At 40.1% G+C, this 22,218-nt stretch overlaps 1 protein-coding gene across 1 annotated transcript in view; it reads right to left on the bottom strand.

Annotated features, from left to right (window-relative positions):
• Positions 1–22,218, bottom strand: part of IL1RAPL2 (interleukin 1 receptor accessory protein like 2) — a 451,202-nt gene that overhangs the window by 376,151 nt on the left and 52,833 nt on the right. The window contains exon 4 of the mRNA XM_036739832.1: positions 21,873–22,026. Coding sequence (XP_036595727.1) covers positions 21,873–22,026 — 154 coding nt within the window. The remainder of the gene's footprint in view (positions 1–21,872; positions 22,027–22,218) is intronic.

The following is a 22,218-nucleotide window of genomic DNA, read 5'->3' as shown; positions in this document are numbered from 1 at the left end:
AGGCTCAAGGCATTCTGCCGAAAAACCTCCAGGTTGGAGAACATGATTTCCACCTATAGGCTATTACTCCCAGCCTTGATTAACATTGACTTCTGGGTTGATTACCTGAGTAATCAAGAAACCTACCAAATAGACCTCTGCCTTCCAGGCATTATCTTTAAAGATCAAAAGCTCATTTACCTTCTCTTCTAATTGCTTAATAATCAAGGATAATTTATTCTTATTCTCCTTTTGCTGGCAACACAACTTTTCCCCCACAGTTATTAATAAAAACAGAGTGAGATTTCTGCTGCTCTCAAACATAAATCATGCTAATCTTATAGGATCATTAGGAACCCATCTTTATTCCAAAAAGGTTTAAATATATATGTGTATATACACACATACCTATCTATATACATATATGTGCATATATTTCTTTTTTAAAATAATTTTAATTCTGAACTTACAAAACATGAAAACACTGAGCAGTATCACACACATTTGTTTGTATGTGAGTATATGTATGTGTATCTATGTATGCTTATACATAGATACACATACATATATATAATCAGAACAGAGAAGATTGTACATGAAACCATGAATCTCTATTTTCTATCACTTGCTTTTAAAAATATGTTTATAATAAATAATTTAAGTTAAAATATATACTTAACATTCTAAATATATATTTAAAGGGAATAATATATTATGTATTTAACACATGAATTTAAAAACTGCCCTGCTTATCTAGGCTTCCTTCTGAAATTCCTTTAGTTCTGCATATTTTTTTAATATGTTAAAATGGCCCTCTATTTTGGCATCAGTATTGTTACTCCCTACAGCCATTTAAACACAGGAAAAATTTACAACTAGTCAAGGATAGTCAAACAAAACAATCGGCAACCTAGAAATGTGGAAAAATGGACATGTCATTGTTCACCTTGAGCCCACCACTACTCTCTCAGGAGATGGGTAACATGCTTCATCATCCATCTTTGGGAGTTGTGTTGGTCATTTTTCTAGCAAAGTCTTAAATTATTTCATGGTTGTATTTCTTTACATGTTGGGATTGTATAAGCTGTTCTGGTTCTAGTGACTCAGAAGTTGAAGTTCAAGTGAGAAAGGTTGGTATGAACATGACTGGAGAGGAGTGAGCTGCATCTGGGGCAGGTTGGATAGAAAGGCCTCCCAGAAATCAGGAAAGAGGAAAGAAATGGAATTTTACCGTAAGACTTTTGTACTTGGACACAGGAAAGAATGGCCAACTCACCAGTCTTTTTATGAGTTCATGGTGTCTGCAGAGGAGGGAAGAAGAGGACAGTCAGTCAAGGGAAGAGAATGAGGCCTTCTCCTCAGTGCTATAAACAGTTTCCTCTCTACCAATCAGAAAACCCATACTCACACCACGTTAACTGAGAACATCATGGAGAGAACAGATGTCACAGTGACTATTTCCCTAAGCACTTCACATAAGACTTCTTTAGGACATCTTCAAGTTCATATCAGTCTCTCCTGTGGATTTCCCTACATCTCTATCACTTGAGACCAACTTGCTCTAATATCCACATTTCTCTCCATTGGGGGCTGATCAATTCGTCAATATCCCTCTCACAGTATTATACCCATAAGCTGAGCCCTCTTCTCTGGACTTGGTACCAAGAGACACCTCAATGTTGTGATTAAGGTGACTTGTGACCCGGCCTTTTGTAGCCAGAATGGCCTTTGTTTTCTTTGAATGACTCAGCTTACCTCATTGAGCCTCTGGACACTGTGGCTTGCTCTTCCGGGGCAGGAGGCCCAAGGAGCATTCCAGGAAGCAGACAACTTCCTGTGTGAGGAGTCATGGGGCTGGCTGAGGGGAGGTGTTAACGGCTACGCTAGGGGGAGGGCCAAGTCAAGAACCAATCGGCCCTGGTCGTTCAGGCAGTGCTTGATGATGTCAAAAACTCTATAAGAGGGGAGAGGACAGCTTGAAGATCCTCTTTTCCTTTTCCGGTTGGAGCCAGAGACAGTTACAGCGACAGTTACAGAGGCAGTTACGACAGTTACGTCAGTTACAGCCACAGTTACAGCCACAGCTGAAGCAGGAGCTGCCAGTAGCGGAGCTGACCTACGGGAGGAAGCTGAACAAAGACTTCAGGCCATTACAGCGACAGTTACAGCGACAGTTACAGCTACTGTTACAGCGACAGTTACAGTTACAGCCACAGCTGAAGCAGGAGCTGCCAGTAGCAGAGCTGACCTACGGGAGGAAGCTGAACAAAGACTTCAGGCCAGTGGGTAATCTTATTACCATCGAGGGGGAAGCATGATTTTGCTTTACGCAATCATGCTTCTCTGTAGCCTCCTGGTTACTCTTGCAAGGCGTACTTATTGGGCCTGGAAGCTTTTGATCAACATATCAAAATGGGGTTGCTGGTTCATGGGTTGGTTACTGTGGAGCCTAAATAAATGTTTTGATTCTTCTGCCTTCTACTTTGAGAGTTTCTTATATCCGGCGGTTCCGAACCTTTCAGACATGTTTATGATCCTCTTTGAGATTATAAACTCTGCCCTCCTAATACATTTGGCGACGAGGATGGGATCGCTAGGTATAAGATCTCTATTTAGAAGCAGAACAATTCCAGAGGAAGAGATGAATATCCCAGGATGGGAGGATCCATTTTATTCCTCCCTAGCAAAAGAATTGGCTAAAAAAGCTGGACCCTGTGAAAACTGGGAACCAAGGCTACGGAGAGGAGATCCTAGGGATTTGGAAAAGTGTTTACGAGAAGTTGGGATTCAGTCAGGGGCATCACTATCTAGACAAAGCTGGATAGTGTTATCAGCCTACCGGCTAGTATACGAAAGATTGAGATTAAGTGAAAGACATGGGGGCACTCCTACCCCACAGGAAGAAGGGGAATCTCAGATAGCAGGAGACCAAACTGACTCAAATGAGAACTTTTCTATTAATGTGGCTAAGAGCAACAGGAGACCAAAAAAGCCCAGAGTGCATTTCAACCCAGCCCAGAAAGAGCCTGACTGCCTGCTTCGTCCTAGCCATGGTGGCAGAGGAAGTGAGTGGGGAGAGAATGAGACAATGTTAGGGGCTGAGGCACAAAACACTACTAGGGTTCAGGATGTGCATCACACAGAGAATAGGAGATGGTTAAATGATCAGACAAGGGCTCGACCCATACAAAGGAGGAAGACAGAAACCCGAGGTGAAGATTCAGTTACAAGGGAAATTCAGGAAGATTTCTCACCGCAAGAGGTCACAGATATTTTGAGTAGATTCAGCCAAAGAATAGGAGAACCATTGATATCTTGGATGGTAAGACTCAGTGATCAAGGGGCCAGTGGAATATCAGTAGATGGGACAGACTGCATGAGATTCATAGGTATCAGCCATGATCCTCTAGTTCAACAAGCTTTTAGGGAACATCATCAGCAAGGAGATGGTGATAGCAGGACTACTCTGTTGGCATTAGCCGCTGTGGGATGCAATAAGAGATATGATACTGATTCTATGTGGCCCACTGAGCACAGACCCTGGTATTCACTTAGAGATTGTATCATGAGACTAAAGGAGGAGGTAATGAAGACTGCCATTATGATAGGAACTGCAGACAAATATTACAATGATCCAATGGGACTGCCTCATAGGAATTTAATAATTAGGACAGCTCCCCCTGCTTATAAACAACTAATTTTGAATTTATTACTTGGAGAAGTAGGGAGCCGTCTTACAACAGTGATAAATAAGATTTTACAGTTACATGACTTAGGTGACTGGGGAAGGGATAGATCTCCTCGAGAGAGAAGGGTGAATAACCAGCAAACTTGGCACCAAAGGAGAGTAACAAGGAAAGAAATGTTTACTGCTTTATTGAGAGCAGGGGTAGGTTTTGAAATGATAGATGGAATTCCAACCAATGAATTATACAGAATGTATAGAGGACTTGATAACACGAGAAATAGGGAAATAAGAACTGCTCCTGCAAGCCCACAAGCCACTCAGACTGAAGGTGACCTTGTGTGATTAACGGATGAAAACTTGTACATTTGGGGAAAGGCTGGGAGGACAATCTTAGTCTATATCTAGGGTGGGATCCTCTTGGCTTCCTCATTATGTTCCTTTTGAAAAGAAACATTTCCCACCTGAGTTTGGCTCTGATATTGGATCTTTGCATAACTGAAATCTCAACCAAACTTGAGATGATTTTATTTGAAGAATTATAGTCCATACTTGTCTATTCTTTTTGTCCTTTGTTTTGGCTAACCTTGTTGCTAGTTTTGTTTCCTTCAGGCTTAAGCACCCTGCACTTTCCGGTGACTGCCTAAGCATGTAGCATTCTTGGAATTCCTGCCAGCTCGTTAAAGAAATGACCTCTGGAATGGGACTTTTTGGGGGCAGGGCCATCTCTACATCCAATTTCAGCATGAAGAAGCTATGGAAAATGAGACCTTCACCCCTCACCCCAAGATTTTGAGCCCCAATCGTTCAAGGGGGGTGGAAATGATGATAGTGTTCTGTTTACTTATTTTGTGTTATCCTTGCTGTGTTGTTTTATTGTTATGATATTATTGATCCTATGTAATGGATACAAGGATTTAGGGGTGGACATTTGAATTATTAATAATTATTTTGGGGATGATTGATTGAAGAGATTATCTTGCTGGGACCTAGGGGTGGATCACATTTGAATCGTAAACCAATATTTAGGAATGTCACCAAATGATATGTTTTGCTTTATTGTGAATGATATGTTTTAGTTTCCTTTGTAATTGGATCACAATGTATGTTCTAGGATACATGGCTGATTAGATTATGTATCCTATAACAAGGGGTGGAGTGTAGCCAGAATGGCCTTTGTTTTCTTTGAATGACTCAGCTTACCTCATTGAGCCTCTGGACACTGTGGCTTGCTCTTCCGGGGCAGGAGGCCCAAGGAGCATTCCAGGAAGCAGACAACTTCCTGTGTGAGGAGTCATGGGGCTGGCTGAGGGGAGGTGTTAACGGCTACGCTAGGGGGAGGGGCCAAGTCAAGAACCAATCGGCCCTGGTCGTTCAGGCGGTGCTTGATGATGTCAAAAACTCTATAAGAGGGGAGAGGACAGCTTGAAGATCCTCTTTTCCTTTTCCGGTTGGAGCCAGAGACAGTTACAGCGACAGTTACAGAGGCAGTTACGACAGTTACGTCAGTTACAGCCACAGTTACAGCCACAGCTGAAGCAGGAGCTGCCAGTAGCGGAGCTGACCTACGGGAGGAAGCTGAACAAAGACTTCAGGCCATTACAGCGACAGTTACAGCGACAGTTACAGCTACTGTTACAGCGACAGTTACAGTTACAGCCACAGCTGAAGCAGGAGCTGCCAGTAGCAGAGCTGACCTACGGGAGGAAGCTGAACAAAGACTTCAGGCCAGTGGGTAATCTTATTACCATCGAGGGGGAAGCATGATTTTGCTTTACGCAATCATGCTTCTCTGTAGCCTCCTGGTTACTCTTGCAAGGCGTACTTATTGGGCCTGGAAGCTTTTGATCAACATATCAAAATGGGGTTGCTGGTTCATGGGTTGGTTACTGTGGAGCCTAAATAAATGTTTTGATTCTTCTGCCTTCTACTTTGAGAGTTTCTTATATCCGGCGGTTCCGAACCTTTCAGACATGTTTATGATCCTCTTTGAGATTATAAACTCTGCCCTCCTAATACACCTTTGTGCTCTAGCCACCATTATTATTCTGGTCCCCTTCCACGCCTTTAAAGATTTGTTTTTTCTTTAATCTGCTTCTGGATATAGGAGTGACAGAAGCAACATCTAGCTTTGCTCTCTTCCTCATCAAAGTTCTGCTCCCTCCAAGCATTTGAGGTTTCTCTCTGATAATTTAGAGGATCTTTTCCTGTCAGATGTGTATCTGTTGGAAATCAGAGGTCATTCTTGCCTACTTGAGGCCAAGGCAACAGGCCATTCCAGTAATTCTCCACCCTTTGTTCTTGAGTCCCATAGGGTTCTCTTATATGCGCCCTGAGGCTCTACAAGCCCCCTCCTTTTTGTGTCAAGAGCCTATCAAACCAGAGTCTGCCCATCTACGCTACAACATCGTCCCAACGCTGCCATGGAAGGCAAAAGTATAGCATCATCGGCAACATATTGTGGCAACCTACTCCAGTATACTCACCAGTCTGAGTACATGGGTCAAGTGCGGGAAGTTGTCATCATCTGAGGATAATTGTAATCAAGAACATGAATCCATTTATAATGGGGACCAACAATCCAAAGTAAGTAGTAGGACAAAAAGAGTTTGATTGGGACTTTATCTTGAAAAATCAAACTAGACAATTATGAAAGTAAGTTTATTTTATATTTGACACAATCTTGCTTATATTTGCAACTGCTCTGGTGCTTAGACTGAACAAATAATGAATCAAGCTAAGTGTTGCTTGTTTTTGACATAATATTGTCCAAAATATTTGTATGATGGCACAGCATGATATCTTTCCTTCTGTGACTGATTTCAGCCTAATCGAAAAATCGCTGCTTAAAAAAGGGGGCTTTATCAATTTTCCCACAGTCCCCTCTTAATCCTGTAATATTGAAATCATTCTTTTTTGATAGCCTATTGATCATCAGGGAGACTCATGAGTGAAGATGGGTAGGGACAGACTAAAGCAGGAAGTAAGAAGAAATGTTTTTTTTTTGGGGGGTGCAACTAATTGTATAATTAGGTTCATTCACAACTGCATATTTTTACATTAACACAACTTTTGTTTTTTTCTATGCAATCTCACAGGGAGGCAGTTACTGGCATAGTGTAAAAAGCACTGGGCCTGGAGTCAAGAACACTTGACTTCAAATCTGCCCTCAGGCATTTGCTGGCTGTATGACCCTGGGTAAGTCACTTAACCTCCCTCTGCTGTAGTTTCTTCAACTGTAAAATGGGAATGAGGATAACACTTAGATGTTGTTGTAAGTATCAAATAAGATTTGTAAAAGCATTTAGCACAGTGCCCACCACGCAGTAGGTGCTATATAAAAGCTTATTTCCTCCTTCTCTACCCTTGTAGCACTGAGTAGACAGCTGGCCTCAGAGTTGGGAAGATGTGACTTCCAGTCCCACTTCTGGCATATATTGAAAAGTTGCTTACCTTCTCAGGTAACTACATATTGACCTGCATTGGCTGAGAGAACTTCCTCAATGGGATTTATCTACACTAGTGAATTCATAGGTTTGAACCAAAACAAAACACAATCTCATTACTTCATCGACTCCTTGTATTGTTTTACACTAAAAGAAGGTGATTTTCCAGGCTCCAGGTAACTAGGCACTTCCGGGCCATACATTCTGATCTTCGCCCTCTGTCTACTGAAACTTGGACTCTGCCCCTTGGGACCCAGAGGCTGGGATCGGTGGCTTTTCACCTTACTTAACCTGGTCCCAGGCTAGCCCTAAGCCATGCCCCTGTGCTGGTATCCTCTGACCTCTCACCCTACTCTTCACATCTAGCTTCTTCTTAGGTGTTGTCTTGAGAATGTAAGCTCCCTGAGGATGTAAACTCCTTCTCAGCAATGCAAGGATCTAAGACACTTCCAAAAGACTCATGATGGAAACTACAAAGAGAACTATGGAGTTTGAATGCAGATCGAAGCAGACTATTTGCTCTCTTTTTGTTTTGTTCTGTTTTGTTTTGTTTTTTTCTTTCTCATGGTTCCTCCCATTTGTTCTAATTCTTCTATACAACATGACTAACGTGAAAATATGTTTAATAGGAATGTATATGTAGAGTTTATATCAGATTGCACGCCATGTTGGGGAGGGGGGAGAGGAGGGACAGGTAGAAAATTTAGAACTCAAAATCTTACAGAAGTGAATGTTGAAAACTAAAAATATTTTTTTAAAAAAGAACATAAGCTCCTTGAGGGCAGGGAAATTCTTCTTTCCCTGTTGTTGTGTCCATAATTGTTGTTGTGCCCTCAGTGCCTAGCACATAAGTGCTTAATAAATGCTTTTTTGTTCATGCCTTCATAAATGAGAAAGAATCAATGATAAATGAAATTAAACGCACTTACAGAAGCCATGTATTGGAAATATTTACACAGAGACACGGAAGGCAAATGAAAGGAGCGATGACAAAGGAAGGCAAAAAGAATGGCACCTTAGGAGAACAGAGAGCACAGAGAACCCAAATCACCTCTTCCTGAACTTAGAGAGCTTTATATCTTCAAAGCCTTTGCTAAGGCTCAGTAATTAACCCAACTAACCCAGCCAGACATCAAGGCCATAAACAGCCAAGGGCCTCCTCTTCCACAGCAAAGAGGCTTTTCTTATATAGGTGATGGTGCTATATGGTCATAGAACATAAAGTATACTTGGGTTTTTACCAATGGTTCTGACCCTGCATGGTCAGGTTTTAGCCACTCACTTGTTTCACGTCACTGAGGTCAGAGCCAAGCACTGAGGGGCTCTCGTATCCTCTAATTTCCCAAAGATTAATTACAGGATGGGAGGGGTGTGGAAATAAGGAAAAGGAATAAGCAGATGAATAGTAATGGAAGGGAAAGGAGAGGGTCATTTGCTTAATCCCTTCCTGACCAAGGCCAAATTTTATCCAATCCACAGCATCATGGCCAGAATGTTGTCAGAATGTTAGAGTTAGAAGGAACTTAAGAGATATGACTTGCAACTACCTAGTTTTTCAGAAGAGGAAACTGAGGTGCAGAGGTGAAAAGGGATAATATGAAAGGTCATAAAAACTGGTTAGTTCCAAAGCCGAATCTAGGTCTTCCAATCTCTAGTCCAAGGCTTTTTCCAGTGTATCTTGCTGCCTGGAGATATGTTATTTCTTTCTAATCTACTCTCAATCCAGATGACCACAAAGTTGAAGTAGCTGCATCTTTCCTCTTTCCCTTACCTGAGGAAGTTAAGTGAAATAACCTGAAGTCACTATTTTAGTGTAGGCTTTATTCATCTGGACATTTATTCGACAACTTTAAAAATATTTTTATTGATATCTTTTGTTTTTAAATTACTTTCATTTCTGGATATTCCCTCCCTACTCTCCTCTCCAGTGAGCCATCCTATGTTAAAAACAAAAGGAAAAGGAAAAGGAAAACATACCAGCTAAACTAACCAACATACCAACCAAGTCTGCCAGTATATGCAGTGCTCCACACCCATAGTCCCCCACCTCTGGAAATAAAGAAGTGAGTTGGATTTTCTCATTTCTTCCCTGGAGCCAGCCTGGCAATCATAATTACATGATATTCACTTCCTTCTTTCCTTTTCTTCTTTCTATTTAAATTTCTATAAGTGTTTATTGAGGGCTGTAACTGAAGTGATAGGTATGGCTACAGTGGAAATTAAAAACATCCCTCTCTGCTTTTCTCCCTGTAGCTTAAGCTAATACATTACTGTGAACTTGGTTATCTACCAAGTATATTTAGTTGGCAATGGTCCCCCATTTGTTTTATATTTTGAGAGTCCCTATAATTCTTGTCAGTCCTTTGATCTCATCTTTTTCCCACAGTAATCTCAGGAGGCACAGGCTCATTATCTCTCTCATCTTCTCCTTCTTCTTCCATTACGAACCTCTCTGTAGTTTTATCATCATGTAAAGAAAGCCTCTTTTCACTCTCAGCAAAGCTGCAGGTGACTGGGCCTTTGCCCCAGGGTGTCAACAAGGGAAAGTGTACGTAATACTCCCTTACTAAGGTGACCATTATCCTTATCCCTTCTTCATGGCCTTCCTTTTCCTCATCTGTAATAGGTATAAAGTTAAAAAAGGGTGCTTTCAGAGGGAAGAGAATGACCAAATCAGGGGTGGAGAACCTGTGGCCTTGAGGCCACAAGTGTTTAGTCAAAAGGCCACATTTAAGGATCTGGAAGGCCACATGTTCAAGGCCACAGGTTCCCCAATCCTGGCCCACACCATAATAGATTTTTATATAGAAAGAGGAAAATCAAGCATAGACTGGCATGTATTGAAGATTTATGGAGAGTGAATTCTGAAGGGTTCAGAGACAGGGCAGATAGGAATCCATGATCTATAATTCTACAGGCACTGGAGCTCAGGACAGAAGGGAAATTCTTAAGAAATTCTGAGGACACAAGGAGAAAAAAGTTCCAAAAACGGAAGAAAAGCTGAGTGAAGAAAATAACACAGATACATGGAGAACTCATTTACTGACTTACTTGATTTTTTTAAAATAATTTTTATTGATTTTTTTTCTGCTTCTTACATCAAAGTTATTCAAAGTATCCCTTCCACTCTTCCTCCCAGACAGCCATACCATGTAACAAATAATATTTCTAAAGACTAAAAAATGAGCACAACTTATTAATACATTGAAAAAGTTCTAAAATGTGCAATGTATAATATTTGTGGACTTCCTACCTCCATGAAGAGGTATCTTCTCATAGTTCTTCATTCTGAGTTCTGTTTGGTTTTTATAGGAGTCTTTGGGGCAGCTAGGTAGCACAGTGAATAGAGCACTGGCCCTGGAATCAGGAGGACCTGAGTTCAAATCCAGCCTTAGACAATGGACATACTTACCAGCTGTGTGACCTTGGGCAAGTCACTTAACCCCAATTGCCTTGCCTTCCACCCTCCAAAAAAAGGAGTCTTCAGGGAAGACTAGCACCTCTGGTGTGAGGGCTCACAGAGCTCTTGTCAGGGCTGCTCATTCATCTTGGATGTCTACGTGTCACCCAATTCTCATGCGCAGCAGCCACACCCCAGTTTTACTCTCAGGCAGATGGGCTAAACCAGGTTGAGGGTAACCAACAAGCCTCAAACCCTTAGTGAGTTAGGGGGATTTCTGCCCCAAGCATATGAAGACTTCCCCCTGACAGAATGGGGACATGAGGACAATTTGTTCCAATGGCCAGCAGCTGAAGCAAGCACTGTGGAGTGCTTAGAGCTTGATCAGGCATTAAAGATGCCAAGGTCATCCACTGTAACCTGAGCTATTACTGGTTATGCTCACTTTTGTCCTTCCACTGGACTTCAATGGCTCTGGGAGACAGACTGAAGCTGACGACTTTGTGCAACTCTGCTTCGTTGTCGCTGTTTGTTGTTTCGTCGTTCAGTCATGTCCAACTCTTCATGACCCCATGGGCCACAGCATGCCAGGCCATCCTATCCTCCACTATCTCTCAAAGTCTGTCCAAGTTCATGTTCATTGTTTCCATGGCACTATCTATCCATCTCATTCTCTACCATCTCCTTTTCCTTTTGCCTTCATAATTGCCCAACATCAGGGTTTTTTTTTCTAACGAGTCTCATGTTCTCATTAGGTGGCCAATGTATTTCAGCTTCAGCTTTGGTATTTGACTTTCTAGTGAATAGCTTGAATTAATTTCTTTAAGTATTGAATGATTTGATCTCCTTGCTGTCCAAGGAACTCTCAAAAGTCTTCTCCAGCACAACTGGAAAGTATTGCTTCTGTGGAGTTCAGCTTTCCTTATGTCCAACTCTCAGAGCCATAAATTGCTCCTGGAAAAACTACAGCTTTGATTATACGGATCTTTGATGGCAAGGTGATGTCTCTGCTTTTTAGTATTCAGTACAGATTTGCCATAGCTTTCCTTCCAAGGAGCAAGTGCCTTTTAAATTCACAGCTGAAGTCACTGTCTCTAGGGATCTTTGAGCCCAAGAATATAAAATCTGACACTGCTCCCATTTCTTCTCCCTCTATTTGTCAGGAAGTGATGGGACCAATTGCCAAGATCTTTGCTTTTTTGATGTTAAGCTTCAAGCCAGCTTTTACACTTTCCTCTTTCACCCTCATCGAGAGGCTTCTTAATTCCTCTTCACTTTCTGCCATCAGAAGGGTATCTTCTGAATATCTGAGATTGTTCATATTGCTCCTTGATTCCAGCTTTTGATTCATCCAGCCTGGCATTTTGCATAATAGACGCTGCATGTAAGTTAAATAAATAAGTTGACACGTTTGATTCTAACAGTTGCTTCTTGGCCTGCATAGAGGTTCCTCAGGAAACAAGAAACATGATCTGGTACTCCCATCTCTTTGAGGACTTGCTACTTTTTGTTGTCAACCACACAATCAAAGGCTATAATGTAGTCAATGAAGCAGAAATGGATGCTTTTCTGGAACTCCCTCGATTTCTCCATAATCCAGCGAATGTTGGCAATTTGGTCTCAGTTCCTCTGCCTCTTCAAAAACCGGCCTGTGCTTCTGGTAATTCTCAGATCACATGTTGCTGAAGCCTAGCTTCCAGAATCTTAAGCATAACCTTGCTGGCATGTGAATGAGCACAATTGTTGGGCAATTTGAACGTTCATCGGCACTGCCCTTCTTTAGGATTGGGATGTAAACTGATCTTTTCCAATCCAGTTGCCCTTGCTGTGTTTTCCAAATTCACTGACATATGGAGTGTAGCATTTTTAATAGCATTATCTTTTAGGGTTTTAAATAGCTAAGCTGGAATTCCATCATCTCCAACAGCCTCTCTGTTAGCCATGCTTGCTAAGGCCTATTTGACTTCATTCTCCAAGCATGTCTGGCTCTAGACCAGCAACAATATCATCATGATGGTTATCAATGATGTTAGGATCTTTCTTGTGTAGTTCTTTTGTGTATTCTTGACACCTTTCTCAACCTCTTCTGCTTCTGTTAAATCCCTATCATTTATGTCTTCTACCATACCCACTTTTGCATGAAATATTCCCTTGATATCTCTAATTTTCTTGAAGAGATCTCGTCTTTCCCATCCTACTGTTTTCTATTTCTTTGTATTGCTCGTTTAAGAAAACCTTCTTAGCTCTCCTTGTCATTCTCTGCATTCATTTGGATATATCTTTCCCTTTCTTCTTTATCTTTCACTTTCCTTCTTCCCTCTGCTATTTGTAAAGCCTCACCAGCTATTTTTGTTTTTTTCTCTTTTTCTATGGAATGTTTTTTGTTGCTGCCTCTTGTACAATGTTGCAAACCTCTCTCCATAGTTCTTCAGGCCTTCTATCTACCAGATCCAATCCCTTAAATCTATGCATCACCTCCACTTCATATTCATCAGGGATATTATTTAGGTCCTATCTATGTTGTCTGATGGTTTTCCCTACCCTCTTCAATTTAAATCTGAATTTTGCAATAAAAAGCTCACAATCTCAGCCACAGTCAGCTTGTTTTAACTGCACTTCGTAGAACTCCACCTTTGGCTGCAAAATATATAATCAATCTTATTTCTCTATTGATTATCTGATGATATCCATGTGTAGACTCACCTTTTGGGTTGTTGAAAAAGAACTCTCCCTCACTTAAATCCAATTTATGCATAAGTCAAGAAATCACCCTGTGATGTCTATGATCCTCTTCGAAAATGAAGTACAAACAATATTTACTTTTGATGTGGGGTGTGTAGTTCTTTCCATTTATGTTGTTGTAGTTAACTGCATATATTGTTTTCTTGGCTTTGCTTACTTCATTCACTCTGTATCAGTTCATGTAGATCTTTCTATGCTTTTCTATATTCACTGCATGCATTATATCTTACAGCACAGTAACATTCCATCACATTCATGTACAACAATTTGTATAGCCATTCCCCAGTTAATGGGCACTACTCTGTTTCTAATTCTTAGCTGTCATGAAATGTACTGCTATAAATACTTTGGAGTATAGAGGAACCTTTTTCATATTGGTGGCTTCCTTGGCGTATATTTCTAGTAATGGAATCTCTAGCTCATGGAGTATAGATGTTTTATATACTTTATTTGTATAATTCCCAAATGCTTTCTAAAATGGTTGAAACTCTTCGAAGCTCCACTAATAATGTATTAGTGTGCCTATCTTTCTACAACACCTCCAATATTAACTATTTCCATTTTTTGTCACTTTTTGTCAATTTGTAGGGTGTGAGGTGAAACTCTTCAGGGTTGTTTTGATGTGCATTTCTCTTATAATTAGTGATTTGAAAAATTTTTTCATGCAGTTGTAAATTTTTTGCAGTTCCTTTGAAAACTATGCATATACTTTCTCCATTTATTGGGAAATGACTATTATACATACATAAACACACATGCACATATAGGTAATCAAAGTTATCGATTTATCTTTTGTAATTATTGGTTTGTTGAACAGTATATCTGTTTCTCTTCCATTTTATAGTATGATTTTTAATATTAAGGTCATAGATCCATTTGGAATAAATTGTAGAATGGAGTGTGAGGTGTTGGTCTAAATCTAATTTCTGACAGATTACTTTCCAGTTTTTATCATATGGGGAGTTTATCCCTAGGTAATCTATGTTTTCTACTTTCTCAAATACTGGTTTATTGAGATGTGTTCTTTCTGAATCTCCCTTGTTCCGCTGACTTATCTCTATTTTTAATGAACATGAGATGGTTTTGATGACTGTTGCTTTATAATATAGTATAAGGTCTAGAAGTGGTATTCCTCCTTCATCTCTATGCCTTTTCATCATTTTCCTTGTATTCTAGATCTTTTGTTTTTCCAAATGATTTTTATTATCATTTTATCAACTTCTATAAAGTATCCCCTTCGTAATTCGATTGATATAGCATTAAAATGTAAATTAATTTTGGTAGTATTATCATTTTTATTATATTGTCATGGCCAAGACATGAGCACTGTCTATTCCTCCAGCTATTTAAATTGTTCTTTATTTCTTTAAGGAGCACTTTGTAATTGAATCTACACATGTCTTTTGTGTGCTTTGGTAGGCTGATCCCCAGATATTTTGCGTATTTTGGTAATTATTTGGAATGGAATTTTCCTTTCTATCATTGTTTCTTGGGTTTTGTTATTATTATATAGGAATGCTGTTGATTTTTTGAGGATTTATTTTATAGCCTGCAGCTTTGTTGAAGCTATTAATAGTCTCAATCAGAATCTTAGCTGATTTCCTAGGATTTGGAAATTTCCAAGTAAACTATTCATATCATTAGCAAATAGGGATAGTTTTTATCTCTTCTTATCTTTATACCTTTAATTTATTTCCCTTGTCTTATTGCTGCTGATAAGATTTCCAGAAATATATCAAATAACAGTGGGGAGAATGGGCATCCTTGCTTCACTCTTGCATTAATTGAAAAATGTTTTAGCGTTCTGATATTACATACAGTGCTTGCTTTTGGTTTTAAATAGATGTTTTCATGAACTTTAAAAAGGTCTCCCTACATTGTAGGGCTTTTAGGATAAAAGTGTTATATTTTCCCAAAGGGTTTTTTAAGCATGTATTGAGAAGATCATATGGGTTTGGATATTTTGGGTTTTAATATGATTAATTATGGTGAAAGTTTTCCTAAGGTTGAGCCATTTCTGATACCACAAGGGTTACCCTTCCCCTCACTGCTAGCCATTGATTTGACTCTGCCACTGTCCTCCTGCTCCACGCCCCTTTCATTTATCCTCTCACTTTGTAAAGCAGTCCCACCAAAAGAAAGGAAGGGAGGGAGGGAGGGAAGGAAGGAAGGGAGGAAGGGAGGAAGGGAGGAAGGAAGGAAGGAAGGAAGGAAGGAAGGAAGGAAGGAAGGAAGGAAGGAAGGAAGGAAGGAAGGAAGGAAGGGAGAAAGAAAAGAAATGCTGATTCACCTATAGACAGTATTTGCCAGGTTCTATGCATAATTCCCTAAGCCCTCCTCTTCACTGCTACCTCCAGCAGATTTTCACCTTCACCCAGATCCTTGCATACATTTAGAAAGAAATTTCTTACTGGTCTCTCTACTGTCACTCTGTTGCTGACCTTGCCTGCTATATTTATTTGCTCTTCCTGCACTTCTGTTTTTTATGAGGGATGTTGTGGTGTTAAGAAAAAATGTCTACTCCTCCATCTTGTTGTTCATGTGTCAGGGAAGTCCCGCCCCACCAACTCCTTTTTATGTGTTATCTTCCTCCATTAGAATGTAAGCTCCTTGACATTAGGAACTATCTTTTCTCTTTGTATTTTTATCTCTAGTGCTCAGCACCATCCCTGGCGCATAGTAAGAATTTAACCAACATTCTGTCTATCAATTTCTCTATTTATGCATAATATGGAAGGAAGGGCAACAGAAGGTGAACATAAAAGCATAGCATGATCGGATTTAAGAAAAGGGTCACTAGTGCTCAATGAACTGAGGCCAGAGAGGAAAGTGGAAAGACTTTTTTCTCCTTCTATTGAGTAAAAAAGGATAAAAGGAATTATCCTGCTGCTCAGGGGAGCTGGGATAACAATACTAAAATAAACCCGACGGAAGGCAGACCTACTCAATATTCATTACGTTTCTATTTTCTCAACCAAGAAGATGATATTTAGACTGGAAAGAATAGAACAAAAATGGCGCATCAGGAATGGGTACCCAAGATAACAGAAGTGAGAGTAAGATCACATCAAGCTGTGTCACCAAGTCATCAGGCCCAGATGAACTTCATCCCAGAGACCTGAAAGATGAGACATATGTGATGGCTGCGTCACTGTCAGTGATCTCTCAATGACTGTGGAGAATGGGAGCAGTGTTGCAGGACTAGAGAAGAGCGAATGAATATTAGGCTTATTTCCCCCAAAAGGGAAGAAAATGCTATCTGCGGAATAGAGGAAGGTGAATTCAACTTCCATTTCTGGCCAAATTCTCAAATGTATCATTGGAGGGCTAATCAGTAGTAGTGAACATCCAGAAGCAGCGGCATAACATTATAATTATATCAACATTTCCAGCTCACTTTCAAGTTTGCAAAGCACATGTGTATGATCTCATTTGCACAACAACCCTGGGAGCCAGATTCTTTCCCATTATTATTCTCATTTTACAAATACAGAAATTTAGCCTGAGAGAGGGCAGCTCACTTGCAGGGTTTAATAAGGAAGGCCTAGAATGCAGAAATATAATAAAAATCAAGTCATGGATTTGAGAAGAAAAATCCTTTTAAGAGGCTAAAGTGGTGAACTCTGAGGGGCATCCACTCTAGCTCTGTAGCTAAGTGGTATTGTGGGTAAGAGCTCCGGACCTGGAGTAAGAAAGCTCTGAGTTCAAATCCCACCTTAGCCCTAGGCACTTTCTAGCTATGTGACCCTGGGCTAGTCACTTAACCTTTTTCAGCTTCAACTTCCTCATCTGTAAATAGGGGTTATAATACCACCTATTTCCCAGGGTTACTATGAGGATCAAATGAAATAACATTTGGAACATAGCACAGTGTTTCGCACATCGTAGGCACTTACTGAGTATTCCCTCAAAGCTGTGAGGACCAGGGTTCAAGCCATGATTCAAACACATACTGAGGATGTTACCCTGAGAAATTTACTTAACCTCTTGGTGGTCTAGGTAATTCTATAAAGCTATGAATTACAAATAATGGGTCCATTCCAAAAGACTCATGATGGAAAATGCTATCCATATCCAGAGAAAGAACTATGGAGTCTGTATACAGATCGAAGCAGACTATCTGCTCTTTTCTTTTGTTTTTTCTTTCTCGTGGTTTTCTCCTTTTGTTCCGATTTTTCTTTCACAACATGACTAATGTTCAAATATGGTTAATATGAGTGTACATGTATAGCCTATATCAGATTGCATGCCGTCTTGGGGAGAGGGGAGAAAAAAAATTTGGAACCCCAAATCATATAGAGGTGAATGTTGAAAACTATCTTTACATGTAATTGGAAAAAATAAAATACTAGTAAGTGGAAAAACAAATATATATATATATATATATATATATATATATATATATATATATATATATATATATGTATATATATATATGTGTGTGTGTGTATATATGTAAATATACACATACACATGTATACATATATACACATACATGCATATATACATAAACATGCATATATACATAAACATAGACATAGATAGAGACATATACGAATGAACCTAGTAGTCGCAGCTTTTGATTGTCTGGTACCCATCACTACTGATGCAGAGGCAAAACCATAGTAGAATGAACTTGGCTAACTATTATTTTCTTTTTTAAAAAATTGTTTTTGGAGGGGGAAAGGCAGGGCAATTGAGGGTAAGTGACTTGCCCAAGGTCTCACAGCTAGTAAGTATGTCGAGTGTCTGAGGCACATTTGAACTCAGGTCCTCCTGACTCTAGGGCCAGTGCTCTACTCACTGAGCCACCTAGCTGCCCCCTAACTATTATTTTCTAACCTCAAAATCCCAGTAGTTCCAAATAAGTGGAAGTGAGATAGGTAATTAGGGGATGTTGAAAGGTATATGATGTTTATGGTTGTACTGATAAATATAGGATATTTGGAATGTGTGTGGCATATGAAATAAAATCTTCTCAAAGATAAGGAAAACCAACAACAGATAATGGACCCACTTTCACCTGGTACTGGTAGAAGGAGTAATCTCCCAATGACTCCCAGGGAGTTACCTCAGTTGGGAATTCACTTTATCAGTGAAACCATATTTCAGTCGCTATCCCTTTCATCACGTGATACCTCTGCTCCAAAAATTTCAAAGTCACCCTGTAGCCTAAAGAAATCCAAAAAGTCTGGCATTCAAGGCCCTCAATCATTTGGTTTAAACCTATTCTTCAAGCCTTATTTCCACTTTAATAGTCAGAAATGCTAAAGGCAGGATTGTATGCACATAACTTGTCTTTACATGATTGACCATTTTCCAATCCTTCTTTTGGATATTTGATCTCACTGACATGGGTACTCCTGCCACCAATGCAGACTGCAATCCATTCAACCAGAGTGATTCTTGTTCATCAATCTTCCATAAAGGAAAAAAAAAACCTCCATCAACTCAAAGTACCAGAGGCTTTATTAAGAGTATCTATCCCATTATTACTGTTATGGAAACTTACATGCATAGAGCTGAGCACATAAGGTACTATCCAACTTATGTTATCAATTTACAAGAACATATTTTCAGAGCTTAAACTCTTGTTGTTTCATGATCATCTTTGTAAAAAAAATAGAAGGCTAACCCATGTAAAAATAAAGCATAAACAGCTAGATCTCAATTAGTGCAAATAATAAATTCTGTGAGGAGATCACGTTTTTAAATTCATGTCCATTGAAGCTATAATTACATAAAATATGGCAAATGGTTCTAGCCCGATGGAAATCTGCAATACAGATCTAAATAACACAATCACTTCATGGGATTCGTTATTCATGCTAATCATGACCTAGCTGAAGTTTGAATTCTTTAAACAAATACAGGGTAATCGAATACTCTATTTTATATGGCAAGTAAGTTCTGAATCACTGAGGGCAGAACATATACTATGAACTGCATCTCCAGTAGTTTAGATGGCTTTAGAGTGAGCCTTTCCATGTTCTCACTTGGTTCCCCTTGTCATCATTTGTATACACACTCAAGATGGATGGCTCCTATTCAGTGTTAGTCTCTGGCCATGAAACGTGATTTTCCCTGTGTAAAGCTAACAGGTTCATGTGGGGAATCAAATCCATGACACTGACTTCATTATCAACACCCTCTAATCAACCAAGCTAACCAGCTCAGACAAGCAGAAAACATCGCTCAATGGCAAGACCAGTGAATTAAAATCACATACCGAACCTACTCTCGACTATGTAAGAAATAAGTTGAACTAACATTGCTTTCCTAGCATCTAAATGGGAAACTAACGAGATAAATCAGTTGTCAGGGTACTGCCAGTTAGGGAGGAGTGTAATCAATGCTTTCTATTGAATTCATTTAGGTCCAACTCAGTATTCAGGTCAAAGACTACCTTACCAACTGAAGGATATGATTCTCAAAAGGAAATGCAATACAAGAATTTGATGAAGTTTAGGTTACTGTGGCCCAAGCAATAGAATACTATAGAATGGCCCATGGGCACCCAATGACAATGAGTAATCATCTACATTCAACTGCTCTAGCATGAATGAGACATCTGATTCCGTTGAGAAAAATAGAATTTAATCACAAGGCAGATCTTTTTCATCCCAGTAAGGTAGTTATATGTGAATATTATGAGGAATGATATGCATTTAGGATAATAGGCATACATTTAAACTTTCTGAGAAGGCTCTATACGAAACCCCTTTAAGAAGTAAAAGAGTTGTTCTGTAAGATATTAGTGGACTTCGGTAGGAGCATTTGCATCTAAGAAAAATGTGGTTTGGAATTCCCTTAATGAATATTCTGAGTCGGGTTTTAAAAAATTGAATATTGGCAAGGGTTATCTAGGGCAGCTAAGTGGTGCTGCAGTAGATGGAGTGCTGGGACTAGAGCAAGGAAGACTCACCTTTGTGAGTTCGAATCAGAACAATACGGCAAAACACCTATTCCTAATGCTAGCCAGAGAAAGCGGCTAATATCAGGACTAGAAGGTAATTATGGAACTGCTAAATTCCTTACGTGGACATTCAGCATAAACCACCTACCAAAGCCAGTCCTGAAATTTACTGGTGTAACAGAGGATTATTCACTGAGAACCAAGCCCTTATGAACTCTGTTTGATATAATCTGCATGTAGACTTGAGAGCATGTGCAGGTATTCAACAACTATTTCCTCTGCTCACTATGTGAAGAAGGGGCCTCTTGGATTGGCTTCTGAGCGAGAATTGAGAATGCACATAAAAGATTCCCAGTGGGGGCAATTTGAGTCTCTTTCCTGCCTGGCTGCATTTGTTTAAGTGAGGAAGCATGGAATGCCATAAGCCTCCCAGTGAGGAAAGAGAATGAGTGCCAGTGGACCCTTCTCCCTATGTAAGTTGACATGAAGCCATGAGGACGATGGTCCTGATGTTGCTTACATCTCTGTCTCTCCTAGCTTATGTGAAAGAATGTTGGAAATAGAACAGACTGGGCTGGGACCTTGTGAGCCTCAAAAAGGAGAGTCACCAGAGGTCAGGAGCTGGAGTTGAGGGCTGAGTTTGTGGCCAGTCAAGCCTGGTCTACCTGCATAGCCCTAAAGGGTAATTGAGACCCAGGTCAACAGTGAGTTGACCTTACAACCAAGGTGCTAGCTCCTACAAGCAAAGGAGGGTCTCTGTCCATTAGCTATGCTACATGGGGAAGTGAACTTCATGGGACAAATGCTTTAATTTTGAGCCCGCTCTCCCCTGGGATTGAGTTAGTATAACGTACTGGTGAAGACATTTGTATTTTTATTTTTACTGTATCTTCTCAGTACATCTACATTTGTGAAAACTAATTGATGTCTATTGGCTAAAAGATATGAGGGCACCAACTGTAACTTGTGATTGAGGTTGGGGAGAACCCACCAGAATGGTGGCTTGAGTTGACAACATTAGAGAGACACCACAATTCAACAGTCATACCCCCAGAAGCCTGTGGAAGAGATGTAGCCAGCCTCACTCCAGGGTCCCAACTCATCATTGTAAATGTGAGCTGGGAAAAGGACCCCCAGAGCATATGAATGCTACACTGCTTAATCTGAAGAATAGTTATGATTCAGATTTGGGAAACAACACACATACATCTATGCGTAAGGCCTGCACTGTTACAGTGAAGAATTAGTTCACATTTCTTTGGGAGCAAAAGGGAAAGAGGCATTTACACAGGGCCAACCACACACACTTTTAGGGGCTCATTTCATGGATGGGCGGCACACAGCCAACACTATCTGACATTTGGCTCTATCTCACATTGAGTGCCTGTCCTATGGAGGAACTTCTTTGCATTTTACTGCAGCTACTTAGATCATCGGGAAGGACTGGGAATATTGTTGAGGAGGTAACTCGATTTGTCAAAAATAAAGGAATAGAATCGTTAACGGCAGGTGTTTTTGTCCTCTGTATGAATTGTTCACATCCTATACTTTGTCTTTCCTTGGGGCAACATAGGAACTGTGAGTTTCCCATCGACTTGATTCACAGCTGATACTCCCACTCCAGAGCAAAGTTGATCCTTCCCTCCCAGACCAAATGTTCCTGAAAATCTCTTTTGCTGTAATCTGGCGGGAGACTACTCCTACCTGTGACTTTGAGTTCTGTCGTACGCCGGATCAGCTTTCCTTCGTACTTGAGTTCGCAAGTGTAATTTCCTCCATCTTCCTCTTGGACCTCCTGGATGAGAAGAGCATTGCCTTTCTGTATAATTATGCTCCTCCACATTTTGGGCTTGCATTCCTGCAGGGAAAACAGTTGCCAGTAAGGAGAGAGTCAGGTCGCCAAGTCCAACATCAGCCATTTGACAGGTTTCTTTGTTTTTATGGCTATTTTTTTGGCGTTCAAAATAAGCATCTAAGACAACTAGACAGCATAATAAACCAGTGGGTATTGTACATGACTCGGATAATTTCCATGTCGAAGATAAAATAC

Source organism: Trichosurus vulpecula, chromosome X (assembly GCF_011100635.1).
Source record: "Trichosurus vulpecula isolate mTriVul1 chromosome X, mTriVul1.pri, whole genome shotgun sequence".
NCBI classification, from domain to species: domain Eukaryota; kingdom Metazoa; phylum Chordata; class Mammalia; order Diprotodontia; family Phalangeridae; genus Trichosurus; species Trichosurus vulpecula.
The sequence above is the reverse complement of the archived record's forward strand: the minus strand, read 5'-3'. Positions and strand labels throughout refer to the sequence as shown.